Genomic DNA, 20,498 nt, shown 5'->3' with positions numbered 1-20,498 from the left:
CGGGGGCTGCAGCGGGCGGGTTCCACGCTGGGGAGAGGGAGAAGAGGAGCGGGCAGAGCTGCGGCCCTGCCCGCATCTGAGGTACCGCATCGCCCCGGCCCTGCCGCGCGCACCGCGCCCACCGCCCCTCTGCGAGTGCGGCCCGCGGTATACAGAGCTGTGGGAGGAGAGGAGATGGGCTTCTGCTTCGTGCTTGTCAAGTTGAAACAGTGGTGCTTTAAAAAATGTCCTCTTCTGCAAATTTGAGTTTAAGGCTTGTTTGCGCATTTGGTTTTTAAGGGGAGTTAATTAACTGCCGCTGGAAGCATCCTGGCTGAGTTCCTTGGAGGGCTGCCTTAAAAATAAAGTTCTTTCCTGGCAAGTTGGAATGCAGAGGAAGCACCTTTGCTTGGCAAAGTTTCATGCTTGAGATAACTACAAAGAGACTTCTTGCTTATTTGTTAAAAGGTATTGAGGTAATTGCCGAATTATATGGGCTGTCAGTTGTTTTGTATGTTGCTTTGTTTAGGCACCTCAAAAAAATCTAATCCTGATAGTGTAAATAAGTTAATGTGATTACATACAGATTTCTTCAGGGCTCTTTGAAGTCTGACTGCAAGTTCTGTGCTATACCATTTGAACTAAGCCAAGGTTTTATTTCAGAAATCCTCAAAGTTTAAGTAGTTTGAATGCTCACTTGAAATACGGAGGCTAAAACAGGGTTTTGGGGAGCTGATCTAGTGTTAAATTTGCTAAATCAGTTTTTTTGTGCTATGGGAGCTTCTAATTAGTGGTAACTCTTTTTCTTCCTAAACTATATCCAAATAGTTTTTCCTTAAGCTTTATCTGCAAGCTTGTATTTTGGCCTACACATCTTCCAAGGTTCCACTGAGAAGCTGTCAGGTGGACAGTAAGGGTTTTGTGTTGACTTTGTGACTCTGACAACTTTGTAGGACAGAGTTTCTGCTTTGTTGGCCTGGACTTAAACTGTTGGTACTTTTTTTGTTTCATGTATCCTATTTCTTGATTTTCTTACTGTGTCATGCCTTTGTTCCTTCTTTTAAGCATTGTAAGATAACAATGTACTTTAATCCATTTTTATCTCTGATCTTCCCAGATTTCTTCCCAAAAGGATGGTCCCTTTCAGTTTCCCTCTGTCCAGGTGTGCACTTTGGGACCCAGTCCCCATGGGCGATGTCATTGGCACACACATCACCTATTACAGGTATTGATACTCTTTTTGGGCAAACTAAAGGTTAAAACAAATTATAGAGTGTGTGATGCAAGGCCTCATTTTGTCTTTTGAGTCTGTTCTATGGCAAGGCCCGGAAGAAAAGGAAGCAGTGTGTTTCTTATAAGCATATAGGGATTTTAACTGGAAAAAATTCAGTTTCCTTTCCTTTGTGTAATGCAGTCTAGTGGCTTGAAGTTGCATCAATTTAAAGTAACTTAAAATTTCTTTCCGTTTTCTTCCCCTATGGATAAGTGATACTTTTTTTAAAAAACATTAAAAAGAATTTGTGACTTAAACTTGCTGATTGTCTCTTTTTAGAAACCCCAAAATATGTCTGGTGGAGAAAACCTTGCGCCTTGCCTATCGCCATGCTAAGCAGAATGAAAAGAAATCATTTTCCTGTTTTCTGCTTGGCACCCTGGCAGTAGATGAAGGTAATTCTGAACATCAGGTAGACAGGCACTATTGGTTGGTTGAGTAAGTTGTAGTTAAGGAGGCTGAGCTGTTGCTTTTGGAGTCTAACTGTATTTCTGTATTTTGAAGATGGGGAAGGCATAACGCTGACAGTAGATCGCTTTGATCCTGGCCGAGAAGTTGCTGGTGGATCAGGCAAAATTCCAACTGCATCCCTTCCTGGAGACTTCTTGATTCCATGTACAGTTAATGCCTGGGGACCTTGTTCAGATAATATAATAGTGCACAGTGTTGAAGATATCAGCTTGGCTTTCAAGGTAGGTAGTTCATAGTAACTTTTGGGTCTCTCAAACAGTGAACTGTCTGCCAGGCAGGACACTGGGCTATGCACAGAGCTGGATTTCCAGCACAGCGAGGTTATGGCTGAACCAAGACTATGTAGTTAATGGTGTGAAATGAGCTGCTTGAGTGCCATTGAGAAGTTTATTGGAAACTGGTGAAGTCAGTTAATCCTCACAGGTGTTTAAGGATCACACAGTCTTTAATCTTGGATGAAAAAGTTTTTCAGCTGGTCTAACCACCAAAATCAGCAAAACAAAAGCGATTGCGGCAAACTTACTTAAACAAGAGAAAACAGCTTTTTTGTCTTTATTCCCCTCAAAACTGTCATTAATCAGTTGCAGTATTTGGGCAGTTGTTGCTGAAGTGTTGCTAGGCAAATGACCCGCCCAAAACGTGTGGAGCCCTGTGTAGGTTAGCAGCCGTAGCTGAAATGTGTGCTCTGCTGTAATCTGTTAAATACACTTTCCATTCCTGTAGATTTTTCCCTGTAGTTGTTGTAGTGTGTATTTTATATTATAAATTAAGCCTGCTTCACATCTGTAGTGTGTATTTTATATTATAAATTAAGCCTGCTTCACATCTGAACTTTCTCATGATGATAGATCCAGATACTAAATTACATATTTCTTGAATGCAAGTAAGAAAACTGGTAAATCAGCTCGAGCCTTTTAGTTGTCTGTTATTATATTAATTTTTATATAATTAAGTAACCCCAGGTTTTTTAATACATCATAAAACAATGCTAAGGTGTGCATAGCTAATTTTCAAGTCTATTCTGCATTATTCATTATGTTCAGTAGAGCAGTGAGCTTTGGAGACCTGGGCTAATGGCTTTTTGTATAGTACCTAATGCAATAGTAGCTGTGCAGAATGGTTTGAATTCCTAGTGTAATACATCTTGAATCATGGTAATCATAGAAAATAATTTTGTGTATTTAACTCTTTTTTTTCCTTACTTCTAGGGTCTGCAGCAGAGTCTGTGCAGTAAAGAATCTCTGGATCTTTCTAAACTGCTCACTGTTAGAGCTCACATTGTTTTCACAGAAAACCTGGATAATCTACACTTTAATTTTTGCTGGGCTTCTCTTACTCTGGCCAATATTTTGGAATACACCCCTGTGAAGTCTGTCCCAATTATTCCAACAGCCCTAGCAAGAAATTTGACCAGTCCTATGAATATTGCACAAGTTCAAGGAACGTACAAGTGTGGGTGAGTAAAGGGTGGTGCTAAAGCTGTCGGAGTTGCCTGTCAGTTTCTTGCCTTTCCTAAAGGAGGTGGGTAGGAGAGATCTGAACTGAAGTTTGCATTTTAGTAAAATAAGTGGCATAAAAATGGCATGTCTTCTGGCCTTGGGAATGTATTAAAAGTTATGAACAAGAAACAGGAAATGGGGTGGAGCAAAAACATTAACTGGTTGAGTAGAAGTTTTTGCTTTTGGATTCAGTGAAAGGAGCTTCCTACTGGGGCAGGAGAATACACCTCTAGTTAACATAACAAATATAAACAGCTTCCAGCTTTTAAACACCACAGATGCTTGCCCTACAATGAAAAGCAGGTGAATGCAAACCAAAGCTTTCTTTTTGTTAATTGTGCTTTTGAGATGGTATTGGGAAGTCATCATTCTGACTGGTAACTAATTTAGTAGGATGGACTAGGGATAGATCAGAGAAATAATTTGAAATAACTGAATGTCATTTTATTTGGATGGGGACTTTGTGAATGCCTCTCTGAAAGTTAGTCTTCAAATTTAACATGACTGGTACTTGGGGTTTTGTTATGAACACTAATTCCAGTATTCACTAAAATACTACAAATAGTACTGTGTGAATTTTGTATTTTGTCCTTGATAACTCTTTCATACCCTGGGAATTGCTGAAAAGCTGGGGAGTTGCTGTTAAGTGTGTGCAGTAAGAGCAGTTTTGATCTTTAATTTTTTTCCCCTAAATTTCTTTTCTTACAGTGTTTTCTAAACTTGTACTTCTCTCCAGGATTTTTTTTTCTAAAAAACTGTCTTCCAAAATACTAAAACAACCCAATTTTTGCTTTCTTTCAGCTACCTTACTATGGACCAAACAAGGAAATTGCTTTTGCTGCTTGAGTCTGATCCCAAGGCTTATGCTCTGCCTTTAGTTGGAGTGTAAGTGTTCAGATTAATACACACATTGATTTGAGATGTATCTGAGGGATTACATAGCAAAAATTTGGTAACAGAGCTGTCCCTAATTAGATTTTTTTCTTCTTTCTAGTTGGCTGAGTGGAGTTACTCATATCTATAGTCCTCAAGTCTGGGCCTGTTGCTTGCGATATTTGTTCAGTTCTTCAATTCAAGAAAGGCAAGTCATTTTTATAGGTAAAACATAGAAGTTTTAAAAAAAGAAGCTAAAAAAAGTATTCCACAGAAATGCATGGCAGCATGGGCTCTGCTCAAAGATATTTGAGGAAATTCTGTGATTTATATGTTGTATAGAGGTAAGGCTGTCTGGTTTAAATGTTCTTTTTGGTTTTGGCTTCTACACAAAAATTCTGTGACTGAAATGTTGGAAAACTGAGCTGATATCCCAAAGTCAGAAGAGGCTGAACATTAATATCCTTGAGGTCACTGCATTTTAGTTTAAATAAGAAGCCACAAGCAGGAAACAGTAGTTTAAACAGTGGTGGGGTTTTGGTTTTGAGCTTTTCTTAGGGGTATTTTCTTTGAGATAAGTTGTCTTCCTGGTTGTGTCTGACCAACATATTGATTTGCATCCTATGCTGCTCCTGTTAAATGTTGAGTTTTTTTTTTTTTTTAAAGAGTGTTTGCATTCTGGGGTATTTTTTGATTGTGGTGTTAGAGGATAATAATTTCTCATTGTCTAGATTTTCTCATTTGTAACATTTGCTGAGTTCTATTTGTATAGAGCTGGGAGAGAGTTTAGGTGTTTATAGTTTGAAGCTGCACCTCAGGTAAATGAGACTCTAAAATATGCTGTATGCATAAGCACTTCTTCTGATTGACCACACTTGTTTTTAAATTATGAAATGCAACCACATTTGGTGAACAGAGGTGTCTGCAATTACAAAATAGACTTCTTTCCCTTAACAACTGAAATATGTCCAAACACAGATAAGAGACCAATTAGATTATTAGATAGGCAGGTTGGATGCTTGACTATCATTAACTTTCACTGATGCCATCATGGAAGTGGATTAGGGAGATTTGATGAACCATGCATACAGCATTAACTTCTGCAGGCTAACTGCTTAATCTGTGCATCATACATTTTTAACTCTTTAAGTTGTAAGTAAATTTTGAAGTTGCATGAATGTGTTTTTCAAGCATCCTGTTTCTCCTCCTTTTTCTATTGTGTATGTTATTTAATGAAAAAGCAAACAAATAAAAAAATCTCACAAACAAGCATGTTACAAGTGCTAATAAAAGAAAAACTGTTCTGAAAGTAGTACTACCTTTTACTGGAAACACACATTGTTGTCATTATCCTTGAACTTGTTTTAAATGCTGGTTGTTGTTACTCACTATTCTCAACTTATAAAAAAAACCCCTTCAATATAATTTTCCTAAAAAAATCTTTTTGCTAATGAATGATTTTTGAATGTTTAGGGGTCACTGAGTCATTAAGTGTCTTTATAATGCATCTTCAACTGAAAACTAAAAAGAAAATAAAACACAATATCATTCTTAGAGATGTTTTCTTCTCTGTTATGTTTGAACTCTTCCAGGAATTCATTTAAAGTACTAAGTGATCATAAAGGTTTGAAATACAAAGGACTTGGATTATTCCTATTTCTCTCCTTTTCTTTGGTTCTTGTGTGTGGCTACAGTCATAAATCCATCTGCTAACTATCTATAGCTAAGCACCATTCAAAATGCTGTGATTCACCAGTTTGCTAAACTGTGTGAAAACTTGCTCACTGTATTGAAAATCTAAAGGCCTTCTTCATGTTTAGGTTATTTAAAGATGTGTTTTTCTTCTATTTTAGGGTTTTTTCAGAATCGAGGAGTTTTCTTGTTGTGCTTTATTCATTGACACACAAGGAACCAGAGTTTTATGAATGTGTTCCATGCAGTGGGCAGACTGAGCTGGGGTTTCAGATCCTAACTTGCCATGAAACAGTTCACCTGTTCAAAGTAAGTGTCTTGCTTTCCTCCTGCATCGTGGTACTTCAAAGTTTTCCTTCAAAGAATCATTATGATGTGACCCAAATAGATCTGCAGTGTTTGAAAATGATGTAGCTCTATAAAGCTGCTTTTTCCTAGGGACCACTCTAAATTCAGTTTGTCCCTCAAATTGAGAAATTACTTCCAAAGTCAGCACTGCTCACTTTTCTAATAGCATTAAGCATCTGTCTTTTAAGTATATCATGCTGTGTTGGCCTTGGTTAGTGTTCCTTCCTACTAGTGACCTTCTGGCCTTGTGAGCAGAGACTCAGACTTCCTGCAGCATTTGTTACTCTGGTGTGCTGTGTTCACCTTGGCCACATCTAACAGCTGCTCTGGGTGATGCTTGCTGGAGAGCAAAGCTGAGTGTTGTGCTTTGCTTGAAGTTGAATGCAAAAAGGAATTCAGAGGTTACTAATTTAATCAGTTTTATTAATGGAAAATTTTATCTCTGTGCAAAGTAACTCTCTGAAAGAATTTGATGATAAAAGTCTGGGAGATGGCTATAAGGTTTGAGGAAGTTCTAGGAAATCTCAGTTCCTTATGTGTTTTCTAAGGCTTGTGCAGAACCTGAAGTTGGGCTGTTAATTTGCTCAGTAAGTGCTGCTAAGCTCTGTCAGAGAAGCAGTGAGTGTAATGTGTGTGCTGTGCTGTGTACTCAGTTCTCTTCCCAATTGAATTTCCTTCAAGGCTGCCTTCTCCCTTTAGCCTAGGGCAGCTCAGCTTTCTATGATGATGACAGATCTCTCCACAGAAGCTCACTTCTGTTGTCTCCAGGAGTTGCCCAGCTGTGGTGTGTGAAGCAGTACAGGAACGTTTGCTGTTTCCTGTAGTGGTGGCAGCCCTGGAGGAGTATCTGAGCAGTTACTGTGAGGAAGCATCTGCTCATGGCTATAATTAGCCCAACTACTTTACAGAGTAGCAGGGGAACAGTGTTAAACAGGAAGGGAAGTTGCTTGCTTCCTTTTAGTGCTGAAATTCTTGAAAGTAGGAGACAAGCAGCAAATAATCATATAAATGTCCTTAAAGCTGTTTCTTTGGGAGTAGTATCTCAGTGATTGAAAGTTTGAAGGTTTTGTGCCTCACAAATATGGAACATTTCATTCCAGAATGTTGAACCATCAGACAAGAGCCCTATCCAGTTTGAGTTGAGTGCAGAAAACCAAAATGCAGAAACTGAGTTCTTCAGCAGAATTTGCAAGAAACTTCCAATTAAAAGGTAAATCTCTGAGATGCCATTTATGTGCAAAAATGAAATATTTATTGGATGAGGGTTTTGATCTGATCTGTGCTATGTGTCAGTTGAGCTGCGCATACATTCTATTGCATTAAAATCTGTTTATGTGCTTTTATTTATTCCTAGAGTTAATATTTTTCAAGTAAGAAGGCTAAGCTGTCTGTATTCCAAAAAAACCTACTTGGTACTGGTGGTTTTAGTTTATACAGTGTATGTTTCTAAAAAGGCTTCCTCACTGATGAGGCTTAGTTCACTGTATGAAGCTTTAAGTGGTATCTGTCCTTTGAAGCCAATCTCTAATTGAAATCTACTTAAGTAAAAAAAATTCCTTTTTTTCTTCCCACTTTTCAGAGCTTCAAGACCTGGATAGGTTGAAACTTAGTGATTTTTAAGAACTTGGCTTATCCATCAAATTTTTATCTATGACTAGATGATGGCCTTTATTTTCCTTCAAGCAATGTTATAATCTTTACTGTAGCACCTCCTATCTTTTTACTATATATCGGTGCTTTGCTGTTAGAATGCCAATTAAAAGGTGTGTTTGTGTGGTGCTGTGGGGAGGGAGGGCTTGTATCTTCTTGCCCAAAAGCAGCTTTTCTATTTTCATTGTTTGGTCTTAGAACTGTTTGTTGGGTTAACTCCCCAGCTAACCAGGGAGAAGATGGATGGCAGCTGCTTCTTAGAAAAAGGATGCACTGTAGATGGCACATTGAAAAATGTGAAATTTCATGTTACTGCTGCCAGTTCTAACAAGCAAGCATTTTTACTTTGCTTTGTTTTGGTTTCAGTCCTCCCCAAGGCTCTTCACCCAGCAAGTTGTCAGCAAGTGATCATGACTCTGGTGTGGAAGATGAGGATTTATCCCCCAGACCAATTCCAAGTCCTCACCCAGTGAGTCAACAGGTAAATAAATAGTTGCTCTGGGTATCTCAGATGTGACCCTTAGAGCAGCAAAACTCATTGTAAGGGAACTGGAGAGGGTAAAGCTTCTCTCTCTCAAAGTGCTAGCGAGGGAAAACAGAATTGAAGAAATTAACCATGAGTCCCACTCCTATAGTTAATCTGCCATTTTTCCAGGATTTTAGACACTTTAAATTCCTGTACATGTTGTGATTTGGGAACAGAGAGATTAGTTTCTATTTTAGGAATCTCACTGTTTTTGAATGGAAGAGCTGTAGTGTCTGAGATAGAGACACTCAGCTCTGGTGGGTTTTTTTATTTCAGTTACCCAAAAGATCTGCTCTGTCCTTTTTTTTTCACTGAAATGTGTACAAATACAACAAGTATTTGTACACAAATAGGTCTAGAAGGATGTGATAATTGTGTATAAAATATGTCCTATTGCAGCTATCGCCTGGATCTGAAAATAGTAAGAAGGGACACAGAGTCCACTTCTAGAAGGGAAATATCCCTATTCTGAAATGTACTCCTAAATGACATGGAGCATTCATTTGGCAGACAGAGCTGTTACACTATATAAAAGCAATTTTCCTTTAAGAATGATACTAGAGATCTTGCTGCTTTTTCTGGATTCTCCAGTCTTTAAGGAATGTATTTAACATGTGATTGGTTTGGAAGCTGATAATTATCATATATTGATTTTAAATGAAAACATTGTCTTTGAGGAATCTCTGCATTCAAAGAGCAGACAATATTTTAAAATTATCATATATGTGTGTAATTGTCCCTTCAGGTTACCAGAATTTTTCCTTCAGTGCCGGAGCTGTCACTTATTTTGGATGGGAGTTTCATAGAATCAGGACAATCATCTAAGCCTGTGGGGACTTCAAGTGCTAAAAGTCTGCCCACAGTGCCAAATCAGCCTATTAAAAAGAAGTGTTGCATGAGACCTATGTGTCAACCCAGCCAGCACTCTGAAGACAGGCAGAACTTTCCTGCTAATATGGGAGATCCCTCTTTGAGACGATTACCAAATCCTATAAACCAGAAAATTCCACCTTCAATGCCTTGCAGAGGAAATCAAGCCCTATTGCAGCAGCAGGTGCAGTGTAAGAAGGCTTCCCCTCAATCAAGAAAAAGTTCAGGATCATCTTCTCCTTCAACTCCTTGTAGTGGGACTTCCCCAGATGCATCTGTGCACCACCCCAGAAAGCCATTGGAAAAACTTGTATTAAATCCTGAGAGTGTCACACCACAGGGAGAGCCTCTGCCTAGGAGAACATCAGTGTCTGGTTCCAAGCAGCTTCCTGCTGTCACACAGCCAGTCCTCTACAACTCTGCTTTGTCACCACAGAGCTGCAGACAGCCACCAGATCTGCAGGTGCCAGTTCAAGTGCCACCTTCCTGTCCAGCATGCAGCTGTCAGTGTCCTGCTTCTCTCCAGTACAATCCCATAAACCCATGGCAAGGAGTTGGGAAAACGAGCCCAAATCACGGAGCGGAAATCCAACCGGAGATGGCTCAGCAAAATCCTTGTGCAGTGTTCCATCAAAATATTATTTGCCCAAATGTTTGCTGCAACCCAGGGTATGCCACGAGCAGCCCTATAAATGTGAGATATCCTGGGAAAACAGGGAGCTGCTCTCTTGACAATGGCTTATCAGCTGGAATGAGGATGGCATCGAGTGCGAGCCCCTCGAGTGTGCAGTGCTGTGCAGCCCACTCCCCGTGCCTGCACACGCCGGCTCCTGCAGCAGCATCAGATAATGGCATGATGGGATTATCTCCAGATGCATTCCGGCTCCTCACCCAGCAGGACAGGCAACTCAAATTACTGCAAGCTCAGGTCTGTGGAAATGTCAGCTTTCTCCTCTGCCCTCTCAGTGATTATGCTTTGATAGTTCCCCTGCTAAAGGAATTAAATTAACTGTTGTCTATCCGTGTTGGAACAAGGGAGCCTGTCATACCAGCTGCAGTTTGGGCATGGAGAGGGGACTCCATTACCTTACCAACTAATGTCCCTTTAAAAATTATTTTACTTAGATCTAATTAAACTTTGTGTTTATTTCTGTTATATTTCCATAACATAAAGGTTTATTTTTAGTAGACTGTTTGTAATGCAAACTGATACCCTTTCTGTATAAATGCTTTCTGACTTACATGCTTGTCCATGTAAAAAAAAAATAAAATTGCATAGGCTATAGGCTTTGGAATTATTGTAAATAATGAAGCACAGAATATTCTCATATGCTGCTTTTTCCACCTTCAAGCCTGCAGCTCCCTGAGCTGTTGCAGACAACTTAAGTTTTCAAAGCATCAATTCCTGGTTCACCAGGTCTTTTCTGTGCTGGAAAACTGGACTTTGGGGGTCTTGCTGTGCTCTGTTGCCTCACCAGGTTAAGTTTCTTCAAAATATCCATCCCTTGATCAACCTTCTGGCCCTGTATTTTGCAGGGTATGATTTGGGGCTGAAGAGCCAGAGTTTAAATTTTGCTGCTGGTGATGAACAATACAAACAGAAAAGTTTGCAGTACTTGAACTAGAAAATAACAGCTGGAATTTGTTTTTGGTATAGTTCCTGTATGTAAAGTCAAGCTCCTAAAGCGTGGGTTGTGCATGAGGGAAACCCCTCCTTACTGCAGCCTTCACTGTTAACTGTATTTCTCCCTGGAGCTGCTAGCTAATCGTTGAACAGGGTGGATGAAAATCCTAGAGACAAGATTGCCTGGCAACCTTAATTTTATCATTTAATTGCTTAGCTTTGTAATTAATACAAAGTTGGTGTAGGGGCAGTTGGCATGTAAATGCTTGGCTGGTAAGTCGGTTAATGGGCTTTGTATGTGAATGAAAGGGAGGGAATACTTCCAGCAAGTGTGGTGCAAACAGGCTTTACCCAAGTTGTCTTGGTGCTGCCTCTGCCAATGTGCTTACAGATCTTCTTTGCTAGCTCTGCCAGCATCAAAATTGGTGTTTTGATTTTTGCTGTGTGCACTGCTGACAACTGGAAGGTGTTCAGGCTGCTGTGGCAGCGCAGCCTGCGTTTGAATCCAGATCTTAGCAGAACCCAATTAATTTACTTTTGCCTGTCATAGCTGATATTTTATTGTGCAGATCCTAACTTTGTGATGACTGTTACAGATCCAGCGCTTGCTGGAGGCTCAGGCTCGCCAGGAGGGTTCCTCGGAGGCGACGGTGCAGGCGGACAAGGCAGGGGAGCTGGTTTCCATGGAAACTCAGACCTCACCGCCATCGCACCCCAGGAGAAGCGTGAGCGTTGCCGTGAGCACAGGTAACGCTTCATTCCTTTAACACAGACTGGCGCTGCTGCTTTCTGGACGTTTCTGTGGTTTGTTGGGGCATGGAGGAAATGTTTTTGCAGAAAGAAGCTGTGCAAACATGCGCCTAGATCCAAAAACCACCTAAGTTGTTGAGGTGTTATTTGCAAGTTTAGGCTGGAGTTACTTTTGTCTTTGCCATCACTGAAAGAGTTATTTTTCCAATAGGTTTAGAAAGGTGTTCTATTTAAAATGGTGTCTTGTTGAAATGTAACTACACATCTTTTTTATTTAATACACTGTTTTCTAAAGTAATTGTTTCTATGCCAATATGTATATTATTGATGTTGTTTGTAAATCTTGCATGAAGAGGAGATTGTATTTGCTTTAGTTTAGGAGAGTTATGCAGCTGTATCTGTACAGCTGCATATTAACATATTGGCTCCTGCTAAATCCATGGAAATGTTGTGCTTAGTCTGGAGGAAACTTTGAAACAGGCTCAAGGTCAATGCATTAAAGTTATTTATTACAACCATTTATTTTCATCAAGTATACTTTGGAAGAAACTAGGACTTGAATGATGTTTTGGCAGCCTTTAGCTGATTTAAACTGTAAATTGCTTTTTAAATGATGAAAAAAACATGAATGGGAGAGAATTATTCCTCTAGCTATAGAAAGCCAAAGAGTCTCAAAAAAAAAGTAATGACTCTTCCTAAATAGTTAAACCTCTAATTTTGTCCTAGGTGCTAGTTTATTTTGGAATACAGACTCAGAAAAACAAGGCAACTCCATACCACGAGGGAAAAAAGAAGATGGAGAGATTTCTAAGGAGGACATAAACATTTCAATTAATGCTGAACAAGATGCAAGTAATACAAGTATTGCTTCATCCTTAAGGGCGGTTGACATGCCCAGCTTTGTAGAGAGTATTCACCTTGTGGAAGAAGGAGCTAATCAGAACACTCCCCAGTAAGTAGCAGAAACACCCTGTGCTCACATAATGTGCTGAACTGCCTTATGTAAGTTATTACTTCTGTAATATTTTTTCCTTCAGGAGTTATAAATAGTCTGACCTCAGCTGTTGTGTTCTCTCCCTTCTTTATTTTTAATTATGCTTTGAATTGTACAGCTCACCAAAAGACATCTGCCTTTAGAGTCTGCATTTATCAGTCATGCAGGTTTAACTACTTGTCAGCAGCAGCTGATGGCAAAAGCCTTTAACTTACAGAAACATGCCCTGGGCTGGCAGCATTCCTTTTCTTACCTTAAATCCTGACTGGAAAGGGGGATGCTGCTATACTCAGTTGTTTTCCTACAGTGGCTTTTCCTTGTCAGCATTCAGAACCTTTCCAGTTCTGAGGGACTTGGGATGAGGTGTTTATGATTATGTGGCTGTTCCCTGAATTTCTCTTTATTTTATGCCTGATTACTTTGTGAGTGGTGCATGCAGATACTGACTTCACTGCTGTTAATTATTTTTAAGCTCAGTTGCTTTATAGTGCAGTGACTAATCTCAGACTAATTTGGGAAGTGGTTTTTAAAATATTTTTAATTATCTATATGCATGCTATTTCTACGTAGGGATAACTCAACAATTTAGCACTTTAGTGATCTAATATTGCCTAAGTATAAAAAGCCAAAGGAGGGGGAATGCCCTTCCAGTTAAATTAGGTTCCTAAAATACTCATATTGGGAAAAATGATGGTAATGAAGCTATAACTTAACTATTCATAGTCCTTGATTAAAGTGCTGTCTGCAAACATATATTGCTATCAGAAATGTTACAGATTCAGATCAATCTTATGAACATTGTAATTTTGGACAATGCCATCTTAAGGTTCTCTTCAACTTTGATTCATAAACCAGTAAAATAGCTGTAAAGTATCTTATAGTGAGAATGTAGAGCATCACCCAGATTTCTTTGAGGAGGAGGAGGGGAACGTTTTTGGGAATGATGAATAATTGCTAGTGTAACAGTAGCTGATAACCTACATTGACTATCTGGTATGTCACGTGGTTTAAATCTTATCACTTTCAACACAGGCAATTGATCAGTTGAGTTCTGAAATTCCCTTATCTTACACTTGTCTCCTCAGGAGGAACAGGAAGGGGGAGGAGGGTTGCTTGAGGATCTTCTTGGGATGATAGTAGTATTGATATGTCTGGTCTCCAAAGGCTTATGCAATGCATACACCAATGAGGGGGGTGCAGAGCCTTGTGTTGTAACTCATTCAGTGTTTAGCCTTTATAGCTCCTCTTTCACATCTCTTATTGAAAAATATTTCAACTAGGTGTTTGTTCTCAGTTTGTGATACTCAGTGTGCACGTGTGTACTTGTAATTGTCTTTGAGAAGTTTTTAAACTGCCACGGGAATCCCATGGTAAGATATGTACCTTGGTGAAAGCAGCTTTTTTAATAAGTCATGTGTCAGAGCATACAGAAGATACTTGCTCATAAAGGCTTATAAGTGATCTACTGAAAACCTAAATTCCAAATTGTTGATAATTTTCCTTTCATCTGGTTTAAGTCATAGTGTATCATTTAGTTTTGACTAGTCCAGAGATGCCATTGCCAATTGCAAATAATCTTTTGGAAGACTAGTCAGGCTGTTGTAGTTGCACAGTTGGAAGTCTATTACTTCAGTCCTCAAATGACTTTTGAGACTTTTGACTGCAGAAAGGAGCAAAGCCTTGAGCAGCAGGCAAAACTAAAACCTCTTAGGATCGATTGTTCTCCTCCTCTGATATTCACAAACAAATAAAGTACATATAGTGATAATGACACATATACTGTTTCAAGAAGTATGTAGCTATCTTGGTGTTTTCTTCCAGAACTGGAAACGTTTCCCAGGCACTTGTTCGTGGCTCATCCTTGGAAGAAAGTGCCAGTGTGTCTTTACAGAAAGAGCCATCGGAGGGAGCCAGGAGCCAGGTGGTGGTAACAAGTGAGCAGAGCTCGGAGCCACCCACCCCGCTGCTGCCTCAGCAGCCCTCAGAGGAGCTGAAGCTTTACCAGGACTTACTGGTAACTCATGCACGTTTGGTATTGGCATGAATGAAAGCTGCTTGTGGTTTTCAGATTCACATTGTGCTCTACAGAAAACTCTGAGTTTGTGGTTCTTCAATTTTTTTAAATGTTTAAGTGGTTATTTTGTACTTCTCTTTCATGCATACGTGGAGTACTTTCTATTATCTAATAAATAATATTTTTTAATTCAAGGACCTCAGCTGATAACTTCCCAAATTAGTGGCCTTTAAAATAACACAGCATTTTAACTTCAAGTCCCTTAAAGGGCAGATATTTTCATCTTGAAGAATATCAGTATGTGATGTGTTTAAATTCAGAACAGACTCTTTTAGAAAACCTGAAGTGTAAGATGTTCCAGTGTTTGACTACACTGCTGTGGGTTTGTGATTGCATCTGAACTGTATCTGAATTTGCCTTCTTTGGTAGCATAAGCTATTAATCCATCAAGTTGTATTTGAAGTTGTGTAGTCAGGAATTTGGTATTTGACAGTCCCTGTATGTCACTATGTTTTTGCCGTGTGCTCCTTTTTCTGTAGGGCCAAGTAAACCACCTCTTAAAGACCTCAGAAGAGCAAGATCACTTGCCTTTAAAATCAGGATTTGTTGTTGATGATGGTCCTACATATCAGGATATTGATGGTACAGCAGAAGTGGCTTCAGAGACTCACACAGGAGAGGTGGACAAAGAGAGTGTCATTAGTGCCACACTCAAACAGCTGAGGAGCCTTGGAGTGACAGTGGACTCACCTGGCAGTATGAAGCAAAATACACACAAAGTGGACAATGCCAGGTAAAAAATGCTGGTGGTTTTGAGTAGTAATGTGCAGATCCAACTGAAAATGAAGATGTGGCTCAATGAGTCAAGAGAAGACTGTTCATTGCCACTGGGGTTTGGGTGCACCTTGATCTGCATTTGCTGCAAAATTGACATGCTGGCTCATGCTATGGGTATTTCAGATAGGTTCAAGAGCTCTGCTAGAAAAACTCAGAATATTTAAATAGAACACAAGTAGCTCTTGCTGTTACAGCATCTGGTGATTCTTAAAGCATTGTGCATGTAATTCCCTAGAATAACAAGGAAGCTATGGGCAATTCTTTGGTCTGAGTCCAGGTATTCCAGAGCAGCTCTGGACCTGGGAGACTGAACATTAAGCAGCTGTGTATTTTGCCATCGCTTCTTAACCTTTGTCTTGCTCTTTACCAGTATATGTGAAATTGTTACTGTGGCTTTGGTATCTAATCAAAGCTGGTTCTGTCCTAATTGCTTGTTATTGTGGGTGCTGTGCCTTGAGCAGAGAAAGTGCTGGGGAGGGAAACAACAGCCTTGTTGAAACAGAGGAAGGAACAGAGAAGTAACTTCTGAAGGAGGGTTTTTAGGCACAGGAATTTACTTACATAGCTGTGTAGGCATAGGCTGACTGCCTGGTACAGCTTCACTTTCATCCTTATTGTCTTCTTGATTCTAGTGTGTAGCTGTTATGTAAACAAAAAATCTAACTACCTCCTAATTAATCTTCTCTTCAGCCATGTGTCAAAAGTTGTTTCCAGTCATACAGCTTCTAACCTCTTTTGTCTCCTTTTTACTTGTATTTTATTGGGTGATTTTCTGGGATTTCTGGACTACCTTCCTGGCTGGAGTCTGTCAGTGTTATTTTAATGTCAATAACATGCTAACATGTGAACCCGTAAGGCAAAACTGGAGCTCTTGGGGGTTTTTTCTTCAAACTTGGGGAGTGGGGTGGAGTTCTTCCTTCTGCCACTTTCAAGACTGATAAACAATTCTGAGAAAAGGTCTACAGCTCAGTAGAGAAGGAAACAACAGTGCAGCTCCATAGCATAATAAGTGGTCGTTGTTGCTGAGCCAGTTTATTCTCCCTGGGCAAACTTCAGCATTTGTGCTCAGTGAAATAGGAAACCTCTTAATTCTTAATATGAGGAGCTTAGGTTTATGAACTAATATATGATGTGTGAGCTAAATGCAGTGGTTTACAACCATTACTGGTGTACCAGAGCTTGTTCTTTTGGTCTTTAAACACAAGATATATATACAAGAAATTGCTGCAGCAGGCAACAGAACAAATGAACATTCCTCATTTGAAGATACTTCAAAAACTAGAACCTTGTAGGTTTCTGGAAACAAACGCTATGTCAGAGTTTCTGTAAAAATCCTGGAATTACCGTGCATTGGGAAAGATGTTCTTGGTCTCAGTTGTTTGGCTGGTTATTTCTAGCTCTAAAATTTGGGCTGAATGGTAGAATTTAGAGTTGCAGGATCAGACATGCATAATGTCTCATTCACTGGTGAGAAAAGACCAAGAGTTCCAACCTGCTTTAAAACCAAAACCAGCACTGTAACCTGCTAGAGAGGGGTGGCTCTTCATATGAGGGTACTGTGTGTTGAAGGAGAAGGGAATATCATCCATCCTCTGACAGTGTTTGGATACTTATGGGGGTGGGTAGCTGGTTTTCATTATGTGCAGATAATATGATCTCAGTCCTGATGGGGCTGTGTTCAGAAGAAAGGAGAAATCAGTACAGTGAGCAAAATTGTGAAATTGATGCTTTTCCTGTAATGCTGAGGTAACTTTTTGCTGCTTTGTTTCAGCATCTTGGCGTGCATAAGCCCTGAAGCAGTGGTGCCTGGGTTAAATTCCATGTTACTTGCCAATGTCAGCATGTGTCCCAACGTTGTTGATCTGAGCATGGAAGCCAACGCCATAGCCCTGAAGTACCTCAGTGAAAATCAGTTATCCCGACTGTCCCTCAGTCACTCAGGCCAGAATCCTCCCTCAGATTTCTCCTTCCAAGACATCCTGCAAACAAATACGGACAAGAGCATGGTGGGTCTGAGTTTAATTTCTCCCAACAACATGTCCTTTGCAACCAAGAAGTACATGAAGCGATATGGGCTGATACAGGGCAGTGACAGCAGTGAGGACGAAGAGGAACTGCAGGCTCAAGATGGCAATTTTGGCACTGTCAAAAGCAAAAGCATGCCAGACAAAAACTGTGTCCCTGCATTGGACAGCTTCAGCCACCAGACTGAATTACCCAAAAGAGTGGATGGAAGGCTTCCCATTCATCTAAAAAGTCACAACAGAGAGTTGGCTACTAATGCTTCTCCTCCAGAATTAAACAGCCCTGTGTTAAGAAACATTACAAATGAAATTTTTCCTCCCAGAACAGATCAAGCAAATGAAAACTCACTTCAGTTCCTGAAGGATTTAAAATCAAAAACCAGATTGTTACCTGGGAGGGTTGAATTCACTGAACAACCTGTCAGGAAAGATGGAGGAGATACTCAGGCCTTTCGTGGAAATCTGCACACTCCAACCCTTGAAATGTTAAACCAGTCAAACAGCATCAATTCTGTTGGCACCATTCTTGATGTCAAACAACTCAGGCAATTACCAAAGCTCTTCTGAACATCCCTGGAGATGGCTGCAACCACTGCTTCAAATCAGAGGGCCCTCTCTGTAAAAGAGTACAGGAAACCACGGATTGAGCTCTCTTTGAAGAGGTCACTCTGTTGTAGCAGTGTAAAACTTGCAGAACTGAGTTTTCAGCCAGCTCAGGGAGAGGCACCTCAAAGTGCCTGGCTGAGGCAGTGCTGATCAGCACAGACATACGTGTGCACTTTTGTTTACAGTTAGGTGTGATTTTAAAGCATATTGAAGGTGAATCAACCTGAGCCCAAGATGTACTTTTAATATAATTTTAACAGCGGTGATTTTTTACTTAAGTGTTCTTTTGTTGACTTTTTAAAAACGGACTTTTCCATGGTTGTGCCAACTGTGAGCCACTGATGATGTGTGTGGCAGAGCAGGGGTAACAGAGCTAAAGCACTAATTTTTAGAAATTTGCTGAAATGGTTGGATTCCTGTTTGTGGGTTGTGTCTGTGGGGAAGGGAAATATACCTTTGGCTTTACTTTGCATAAAATTATTTCAAATTCAGCCAAAATGGCACGTGTAACTCTCTGTATCATGGAATCTTTGAAGGAAATGGGGGAAAGCTGGCACTTTTAAGACTTGTATTTTTTTTTCATCTCTATGTTTTCTATTTATTTAAAACTACATACCACTGATAAAGGTCAAAGTTTCCATTAAAAAATTAATCTTCACTTGACTAATGCTGCCTTTATTTAAGACACATGTGGCTTTCCAGTCATTGTTAAAATGGTTAAATTGAAGTTCAGTAGTTCACCCGCTACTGAACTCACCAGGAGTCTGATACTGGGTGGTGGGGTAAGCAGAAATAATAATTTACTTTGTTCTGAATGAACACATAAATACTCTGTCACCAAGCACTCCAGTCTATTAATGAAGCAGCTCTTTTCCATAACCTTGTGATGATAATATTGCACAAGATGAAGAATTGGCTGGAAGTGGTGATTCATTCCCATTCCCACCATTCCTGGTGGGAGGACAGTGAAATGATGGTAGAGCCATGTGTTTTCTCACTGGCCTTTTAGGTGCATCAGCATTCTCTCACAGGCTTTGGAACAAACTTTGTTTTAGTGATGGCATTGTCTCAACTGCAGTTCAGCCTGGGGCTGACCTTGCCTTTCCTGTTCTGAGTGTTAAAGCAAAGATTAAAACACCCTGTACTGAAATCCTGGGCCTTTCCCAGTCACATCCTAAGGACTGCAGTGTTCTTGGTGTGTTTCAGTGGGCACTAATTGCTAATTAATTTATTACAGAATTGGGCTGAGATAAACCATGTGCTGTTTTGAAGCCAGTATAGAGAGAGGAAGGCAGCAGCTCCTTTTAAGCCAGAATTTCTCCTCTCACGCAGCCTCTTCCATCAACAAGGATATTTGCTTCCTTTCAGGAAAGGTGCTACTTTATTGTGCTGAAAAATAAAACCTTTCTCAGTCCCTGAATCTCCCCTGGATCAGGCAAAAGCTTATTATCTGCCAGCACATTTTCTGCTGAATCAGTCAAAAAATAGTTAATGTTTTTGAACATTCCAGTGAGATGAATGAGGCAATTCATACCTCTGAGCTATTGTTGCAGGGTTTTGTTCTTTGTTTCCTATTGTAAAATGTCTGGAAACACAGGAAGATGACAGCTGTATTGGTTAATATTTTAAAGACTTTCTTCAAATGCTCAAGGGCTAAAAACAATTTGAAAACAAAAGCCAAACTACTTGCACACAGCTCAGGACAAGGGTGTGGTGTTATAATAAGTTACACAAAGCATATAATCCTGGATAGCAACCTCCAAGCAAGCAAAATGTTAATTTACTGGACCAAAACAACAAAAAACACCCTTCCCTTTAAGCAGCATTTTCCTTTCTGAGTGTGGTGCTGAGTAATTTTGAGATGTCTGGATTTTTTTTCCCTGAAGCATCCACTGCATTTTGAGGGAAAAAAAATAAAACAAACCAAACAACCTCGCAGTAAGCCTGATCTGGCTTTGTTAACTGAGCACTGAGGCCCAAGCTCCAGAGCTGGCTTGTGAGGTGATGGCATGGCTAATGGGGCAACATTAAGGCTTTATTGATTTGGTTTTGGGCTTTTTTTTTTTCTTCTATTGTTTCAAGCTATTCTTTATTATATTCTTTATTACTATTAAGGGAAGATATTTATAGTGCTAGCTGAAAAGGTGCTGAGCCTGCTCAGAGCATCACTGACTGCTTTACTTTGGATAATTTCGGTGCTCCCCACCCTGACTGATGGGTTTGATCCCTCTTCAATAAAGTCAAAATGCGGGCCGGAGGTGTGCTGAGCACGGCCCGGCTCCCGCCGCAGCGGACACAGGCACGGCTGGGAATGGCCCTCGGTGCTCAGAAGATGCTCGGCTTCCTAATCTCCCCCGCCCAGCCCCGGCTGTTCTATCTTTAACGCTTCCTGTTGCTGAGAGGAGCCGGCTCGAACATGGTCGTGTTTCCTGGCGGGAGGCACGGCGGGCTCTCCGGCGCGTCGTGAC

At 40.2% G+C, this 20,498-nt stretch overlaps 1 protein-coding gene across 2 annotated transcripts; it reads left to right on the top strand.

The window, feature by feature from the left end:
- Nucleotides 1-74: 74 nt before the first annotated feature.
- Nucleotides 75-18,693, top strand: STIL (STIL centriolar assembly protein). 2 transcript variants are annotated; one of them, XM_005423150.3, is made up of 16 exons: nucleotides 75-81; nucleotides 1,097-1,204; nucleotides 1,532-1,647; nucleotides 1,757-1,944; nucleotides 2,932-3,179; nucleotides 4,024-4,107; nucleotides 4,217-4,303; nucleotides 5,949-6,096; nucleotides 7,236-7,345; nucleotides 8,152-8,266; nucleotides 9,057-10,109; nucleotides 11,402-11,552; nucleotides 12,282-12,507; nucleotides 14,371-14,563; nucleotides 15,103-15,356; nucleotides 17,172-18,693. In XM_005423150.3, the coding sequence occupies exons 2-16, from the start codon at nucleotides 1,113-1,115 to the stop codon at nucleotides 17,989-17,991; spliced, it is 3,885 nt and encodes a 1,294-aa protein (XP_005423207.1). In that variant the 5' UTR covers nucleotides 75-81; nucleotides 1,097-1,112; the 3' UTR covers nucleotides 17,992-18,693. The 2 variants fall into 2 exon arrangements, with proteins under 2 accessions (XP_005423207.1, XP_030914589.1); XM_031058729.1 differs by lacking the exon at nucleotides 75-81 and adding an exon at nucleotides 422-447.
- Nucleotides 18,694-20,498: the final 1,805 nt, after the last annotated feature.

The sequence above is a fragment of the Geospiza fortis genome, unplaced genomic scaffold (genome assembly GCF_000277835.1).
Source record: "Geospiza fortis unplaced genomic scaffold, GeoFor_1.0 scaffold333, whole genome shotgun sequence".
NCBI classification, from domain to species: Eukaryota; Metazoa; Chordata; class Aves; order Passeriformes; family Thraupidae; genus Geospiza; species Geospiza fortis.
The sequence above is the reverse complement of the archived record's forward strand: the minus strand, read 5'-3'. Positions and strand labels throughout refer to the sequence as shown.

Bases quoted from the DNA above. Each gene is read 5' to 3' on its own strand.
- STIL (XM_005423150.3), top strand. From the start codon at position 1,113: ATGGTCCCTTTCAGTTTCCCTCTGTCCAGGTGTGCACTTTGGGACCCA. The intron at 1,648-1,756 runs GTAATTCTGAAC...TGTATTTTGAAG, and splicing joins CACCCTGGCAGTAGATGAAG to ATGGGGAAGGCATAACGCTG. The intron at 3,180-4,023 runs GTGAGTAAAGGG...GCTTTCTTTCAG, and splicing joins CAAGGAACGTACAAGTGTGG to CTACCTTACTATGGACCAAA.